The sequence below is a fragment of the Entelurus aequoreus genome, linkage group LG21 (genome assembly GCF_033978785.1).
Source record: "Entelurus aequoreus isolate RoL-2023_Sb linkage group LG21, RoL_Eaeq_v1.1, whole genome shotgun sequence".
Lineage (NCBI taxonomy): Eukaryota > Metazoa > Chordata > Actinopteri > Syngnathiformes > Syngnathidae > Entelurus > Entelurus aequoreus.
Genome location: NC_084751.1, coordinates 39,887,868 through 39,895,367, shown reverse-complemented (window position 1 = coordinate 39,895,367; position 7,500 = coordinate 39,887,868). Strand labels below are relative to the sequence as shown.

Here is a 7,500-nt window from a genome sequence, read left to right as displayed (position 1 = left end):
GTGTTCATAGCACTACCTTATGCCTTGGTATAGGCTTGACAGGTGGTTTTATTTGGTGTTTGGCATGGGGACAATTATTTTTATAACATTTTTATTTTTGTGTAGACATGCCTAAATATTGAATATTCATAAGAAGGTCCCTGGTCCATCACTTGATCTTTGGGACCCTGCTTGTGGGTTCATACTGTGGTTAAAATGTATCAAAGTCCTATCAGGATGTCTGTTTGGTGACAAGGAGGTTACCTTTTAAGTTTGCCGGAGGCTACACAGGCTCTGTGTGCCTAACAAAGACCCACTAAAGCTTTGTACTGGTGTGTCTTTGAATGTCTGGCCTTTGTCTCTGCCAGACTGTGTGGCTTTTAAGTGCATCTGGTTGCTCAGCAGGCCACATCCTTCTTGAAAAGGGTGGATGATGACAGGAGAATTATCCCACAATGAGGAAAAAGATTCACATTTTTTCATTCCCTCTACGACAGAGGTGTCCAAACATTTTCCAGCGAGGGCCACATAAAGAAAAATTGAAGGATGCGAGGGTTGCGTTTATACTAGAGATGTCCGATAATATCGGACTGCCGATATTATCGGACGATAAATGCTTTAAAATGTAATATCGGAAATTATCGGTATCTGTTTCAAGATTATCGGTATCGTTTTCAAAAAGTGAAATTTGTGACTTTTAAAAACGCCGCTAAGTACACGGACGTAGGGAGAAGTACAGAGCGCCAATAAATCTTAAAGGCACTGCCTTTGCGTGCCGGCCCAGTCACATAATATCTACGGCTTTTCACACACACAAGTGAATGCAAGGCATACTTGGTCAACAGCCATACAGGTCACACTGAGAGTGGCTGTATAAACAACTTTAACACTGTTACAAATATGCGCCACACTGTGAACCCACACCAAACAAGAATGACAAACACATTTCGGGAGAAAATCCGCTCTGTAACACAACATAAACACAACAGGACAAATACCCAGAACCCCTTGCAGCACTAATTCTTCCCGGATGCTACAATATACCTCAACCTCCTCATGCTCTCTCAGGGAGAGCATGTCCCAAATTCCAAGCTGCTGTTTTGAGGCATGTTTAAAAAAAATAACGCACTTTGTGACTTCAATAATAAATATGGCAGTGCCATGTTGGCATTTTTTTCCATAACTTGAGTTGATTTGTTTTGGAAAACCTTGTTACATTGTTCAATGCATCCAGCGGGGCATCACAACAAAATTAGGCATAATAATTTGTTAATTCCACAACTGTATATATCGGTATCGGTTGATATCAGAATCGGTAATTACCGTATTTTCCGCACTATAAGGCGCACCTAAAAACCTCAAATTTTGTCAAAAGCTGACAGTGCGCCTTATAATCCGGTGCGCCTTATATATGGACCAATATTGAGCCACAACAGGTCTCGCAACCCCAGCCTCTACTGTAGCGCCTATTCTATGCGCCTTATAATGCGGTGCGCCTTATATATGAACAAAGTTTTAAAATAGGCCATTCATTGCAGGTGTGCCTTATAATCCGGTGCGCCTTATAGTGCGGACAATACGGTAAGAGTTGGACAATATCGGAATATCGGCAAAAAAGCCATTATCGGACATCTCTAACTCAAACCAAAACAATGTAGGTGAACATATGCTAACATTTAAAAAAAACGTTTACATCTTCGCTTTGTGTAAAAGATAACAAAGCAATAAAATAATTTATGATTAATTCCATGATTATTTTATTTGTATTTAGGTTAACTGTGCTCGAAAATAAGCCTGTATTTACTAATATTGCTATTATACCATCAGCTGAAACACTTTTAAGGGGCTTTAGTACAATCAAAAACATATCATGTCTCACAAGAAATTTGTACACTTTTTCATCGTGACAGGACACACGAAAATCCTCAAAGACCCTATCCAGTAAGACGCATTTTGGTTTTCAGGTCCCATTTTTGGGGGATTTGGTCCCGTTTAATTTTTCATAGTTTTTTGTTCTAATTTGGGACCTGTTTAGTTCGTCCATAAAATGTGTCGCGGGCCAATAAAAACCGAGCTGCGGGTCATGTGGTGACATAAACGATGGTATTTTGAGAGGTAATCAATGAAGTCGGACATCACTAAGGGCCTAGGTGGGAAACGCAATATCCCCATATGTCAATTTAAAATACAAACCCCGTTTCCATATGAGTTGGGAAATTGTGTTAAATGTAAATATAAACGGAATACAATGATTCGCAAATCATTTTCCACCCATATTCAATTGAATATGCTACAAAGACAACATATTTGATGTTCAAACTGATAAAAAATTATTTTTTTTTGCAAATAATCATTAACTTTAGTATTTGATGCCAACAACACGTGACAAAGAAGTTGGGAAAGGTGGCAATAAATACTGATAAAGTTGAGGAATGCTCATCAAACACTTATTTGGAACATCCCACAGGTGAACAGGCAAGTTGGGAACAGGTGGGTGCCATGATTGGGTATAAAAGTAGATTCCATGAAATGCTCAGTCATTCACAAACAAGGATGGGGCGAGGGTCACCACTTTGTCAACAAATGGGTGAGCAAATTGTTGAACAGTTTAAGAAAAACCTTTCTCAACCAGCTATTGCAAGGAATTTAGGGATTTCACCATCTACGCTCCGTAATATCATCAAAGGGTTCAGAGAATCTGAAGAAATCACTGCACGTAAGCAGCTAAACCCGTGACCTTCGATCGCTCAGGCTGTACTGCATAAACAAGCGACATCAGTGTGTAAAGGATATCACCACATAGGCTCAGGATCACTTCAGAAACCCACTGTCAGTAACTACAGTTGGTCGCTACATCTGTAAGTGCAAGTTAAAACTCTCCAATGCAAGGCGAAAACCGTTTATCAACAACACCCAGAAACGCCGTCGGCTTTGCTGGGCCTGAGCTCATCTAAGATGGACTGATACAAAGTGGAAAAGTGTTCTGTGGTCTGACGAGTCCACATTTCAAATTGTTTTTGGAAACTGTGGATGTCGTGTCTTACGGACCAAAAACGAAAAGAACCAGCCGGATTGTTATAGGCGCAAAGTTGAAAAGTCAGCATCTGTGATGGTATGGGGGTGTATTAGTGCCCAAGGCATGGGTAACTTACTCATCTGTGAAGGCGCCATTAATGCTGAAAGGTACATACAGGTTTTGGAGCAACATATATTGCCATCCAAGCAACGTTACAATGTACGCCCCTGCTTATTTCAGCAAGACAATGCCAAGCCACGTGTTACATCAACGTGGCTTCATAGTAAAAGAGTGCGGGTACTAGACTGGCCTGCCTGTAGTCCAGACCTGTCCCCCATTGAAAATGTGTGGCGCATTATGAAGCCTAAAATAGCACAAGGGAGACCCCCGGACTGTTGAACAACTTAAGCTGTACATCAAGCAAGAATGGGAAAGAATTCCACCTGAGAAGCTTCAAAAATGTGTCTCCTCAGTTCCCAAACGTTTACTGAGTGTTGTTAAAAGGAAAGGCCATGTAACACAGTGGTGAACATGCCCTTTCCCAACTACTTTGGCACGTGTTGCAGCCATGAAATTCTAAGTTAATTATTAGTTGCAAAAAAAAAATAAAGTTAATGAGTTTGAACATCAAATATGTTGTCTTTGTAGTGCATTCAATTGAATATGGGTTGAAAAGGATTTGCAAATCATTGTATTCCGTTTATATTTACATCTAACACAATTTCCCAACTCATATGGAAACGGGGTTTGTATATCATTAAATTATGATGGTGATGACACAGGCTTACTCAACTTTGTTTGTGTGTGAATATGTTGATCCCAGACATCCCAGATAATGAGGCGCAGTACTGGACAGACAGACTGGGACAAATCAATTCCATGGGAATCCACGATGAGGTAGGTTTTAATAAAGCTCGTTATGTCCACCAGGTTGTCACCCCGAGGCAGGAGTTCAAATTCACTTATGGAAAACTACAAATACTTGATTTTCTCACAAATTTGTTTGCCGGTTTTTGTTTTAGTACCCTCTTCAGGATGACGTTGACGGTCGTCTATTGGCTCCCACGGTGTCTCAGTGCTGTAAGTGCTTCTTTATTCCAGCCTCTAGATGGCGCCACTTGTCCCACTTTCTACTTGCCAGTCTTTGGACTATTCTTTTTTTTAAAATTTCCTTCACTTCCTTGGCCTGTTTCACTGACCTATGTAATGTTTTGACCAAAGTGTATTGCTTGCCAAACTAACTTCATATCAAGTCAATGCTAAAACTTGGTCCGTTATGGTTGCAGGTACTGATTAGTTGCACATTCTTCCATTATTACTTTAAAATACGGAGACATTCATTTGTTTTTACTGCTTCCATCCTTGACTTTACCTCTTATGTGTTATATTTGCATTTCACCAGGCAACTATTTTGGATGGGCTGACTCACTCAGTATGTAAAAACAACAACAAATTGAAATGACTCCCCCTTGCCAATCCTCAGTGCCCTCTGCATGACTCCTTAGTATCCATATTTGCCCCAAGAAATGTTGTCCATGAACATGAATTCTGTTATTTTAATTCTATATTTTCCTTTCCCTAATTACTTTCTTCAACACCTTATACCACATTTCCCGTGCTTGCTATTTCCATTCCCCCCTGCTTTGTGCTGATTAAGTACTTCTTGTATTCATATGTGATTATTGCTTAGTAAGTATTGTTGGTTTCACTTAAACGATAATTATTACTACTAATAATAACTAAGATGTGGCTATTATTCACCGGTATCTCTCCAAATTGCAGTTGCATAATTACTTTGACAGGTGGCAGTGTGGCGCTCTACTGCATGTACAGTCATGGTCAAAAGTTGACATACACTTGTAAAGAACATAATGTCATGGCTGTCTTGAGTTTCCAATCATTTCTACAACTCTTATTATTTTGTGATAGAGTGATTGGAGCACATACTTGCTGGTCACAAAAAACATTCATTGAAGTTTGGTTCTTTTATGAATTTATTATGGATTTGTGAGCAAATCTGCTGGGTCAAAAGTATGCATACAGCAATGTTAATATTTGCTTACATGTCCCTTGGCAAGTTTCACTGCAATAAGGCACTTTTGGTAGCCATCCACAAGCTTCTGCTTGAATTTTTGACCACTCCTCTTGACAAAATTGGTGCAGTTCAGCTAAATGTGTTGGTTTTCTGACATGGACTTGTTTCTTCAGCATTGTCCACACGTTTAAGTCAGGACTTTGGGAAGGCCATTCTAAAACATTAATTCTAGCCAGATTTAGCCATTCCTTTAACACTTTTGACGTGTGTTTGGGGTCATTGTCCTGTTGGAACACCCAACTGCGCCCAAGACCCAACCTCCGGGCTGATGATTTTAGGTTGTCCTGAAATGGAGGTAATCCTCCTTTTTCATTGTCCCATTTACTCTCTGTAAAGCACCAGTTCCATTGGCAGCAAAACAGGCCCAGAGCATAATACTACCACCACCATGCTTGACGGTAGGTGTGGTGTTCCTCACCTTTTCTCCTCCAAACATACCGTATTTTTCGGACTATAAGTCGCAGTTTTTTTCATAGTTTGGCCGGGGGTGCGTCTTATACTCAGGAGCGACTTATGTGTGAAATTATTAACACATTACCGTAAAATATCAAATAATATTATTTAGCTCATTCACGTAAGAGACTAGACGTATAAGATTTCATCGAGTGACAGATTGTTTGGTAAACGTATAGCATGTTCTATATGTTATAGTTATTTGAATGACTCTTACCATAATATGTTACGTTAACATACCAGGCACGTTCTCAGTTGGTTATTTATGCCTCATATAACGTACACTTATTCAGCCTGTTGTTCACTATTCCTTATTTATTTTAAATTGCCTTTCAAATGTCTATTCTTGGTGTTGGGTTTTATCAAATAAATTTCCCCAAAAAATGCGACTTATACTCCAGTGCGTCTTATATATGTTTTTTTCCTTCTTTATTATGCATTTTCGGACGGTGCGATTTATACTCCGGAGCGACTTATACTCCGAAAAATACGGCATTGCTGGGTATTGTGGCCTAAAAGCTAAATTTTTGTTTCATCTGACCACAGAACTTTCCTCCAGAAGGTCTTATCTTTGTCCATGTGATGTCAGATAAAACAAAAATTGAGGTGTTTGGCCACAATACCAAGCAATATATTTGGAGGAGAAAAGGTGAGGCCTTTAATCCCAGGAACACCATCCTACCGTCAAGAATGGTGGTAGTAGTATTATGCTCTGGGCCTGTTTTGCTGCCAATGGAACTGGTGCTTTACAGAGAGTAAATGGGACATTGAAAAAGTAGGATTACCTCCAATTTCTTCAGGACAACCTAAAATTATCAGCTCTGAGGTTGGGTGTTGGGCACAGTTGGGTGTTCCAACGGGACAACGACCCCAAACACACGTCAAAAGTGGTAAAAGAATGGCTAAATGAGGCTAGAATTAAGGTTTTAGAATGGCCTTCCCAAAGTCCTGACTTAAACGTGTGGACAATGCTGAAGAAACAAGTCCATGTCAGAAAACCAACAAATTTAGCTGAACTGCACCAATTTTGTCAAGAGGAGTGGTCAAAAATTCAAGCAGAAGCTTGTGGATGGCTACCAAAAGCGCCTTATTGCAGTGAAACTTGCCAAGGGACATGTAAGCAAATATTAACATTGCTGTATGTATACTTTTGACCCAGCAGATTTGCTCGCATTTTCAGTAGACCCATAATAAATTCATAAAATAATGTTTTTTGTGACCGACAAGTATGTGCTCCAATCACTCTATCACAAAAAAATAAGAGTTATAGAAATTAATGGAAACTCAAGACAGCCATGACATTATGTTCTTTACAAGTGTATGTCAACTTTTGACCACGACTGTACGTACTTTATCGGCCCATTACTTTGTATATCCGCCTTAACCTTAACTATCCTCATAGTGCAGTCTTACCTTTTAAGATACATTTAGTTATCAGCTACAGTATTTAAATGCTTGTCATTTTGTTTCATTATTGCATTTAAAAGAAGTTTGTGGTGCTTTTTCTACTTTGCCAGCTTTGGATGACCAGGACAGTGCTGTTGATGACCGAGACAGTGACTACCGCAGTGAAACCAGTAATAGTTTGCCCCCGCGTTACCATACTACGTCTCAGCCCAACTCGTCTGTACACCAGTATCCCATCGGGCCTCGACCAAATCACCTCCCAGACTCATGCACGGAGTCTATCCACAGTTTTGATCTGGACTACCGGGACCAGCGAAGCAGGTACACTTGCCTAATTTAAACATGTACACATTCATCCATCACTTACAGCCAAGTAATTTGTTTGTAAGAAGTATGGAATTGTATGTAGTTTCCCTTCTCTTCATATTAGTGATGGGTACCTTTCACATTTGAATCGATTCGGTAACAATTCCCGGTACTTGGGAATCACACTGGTAACAATTGTTGGTACTTCAGTGTGTGTTCATGTGTTAATAAATGTTAATTAGTT

General features: G+C 39.8%; 1 protein-coding gene across 19 annotated transcripts in view; it reads left to right on the top strand.

The window, feature by feature from the left end:
- LOC133638745 (protein unc-13 homolog B-like) overlaps window positions 1-7,500 on the top strand; it is a 143,353-nt gene that overhangs the window by 61,235 nt on the left and 74,618 nt on the right. For 18 of the 19 annotated variants that reach the window (XM_062031649.1, XM_062031665.1, XM_062031662.1 and 15 more), the window contains exons 6-9: window positions 3,819-3,892; window positions 4,018-4,075; window positions 4,398-4,427; window positions 7,061-7,271. In XM_062031649.1, coding sequence (XP_061887633.1) covers window positions 3,819-3,892; window positions 4,018-4,075; window positions 4,398-4,427; window positions 7,061-7,271 — 373 coding nt within the window. The remainder of the gene's footprint in view (window positions 1-3,818; window positions 3,893-4,017; window positions 4,076-4,397; window positions 4,428-7,060; window positions 7,272-7,500) is intronic. The other variant, XM_062031654.1, reaches the window with a different exon arrangement.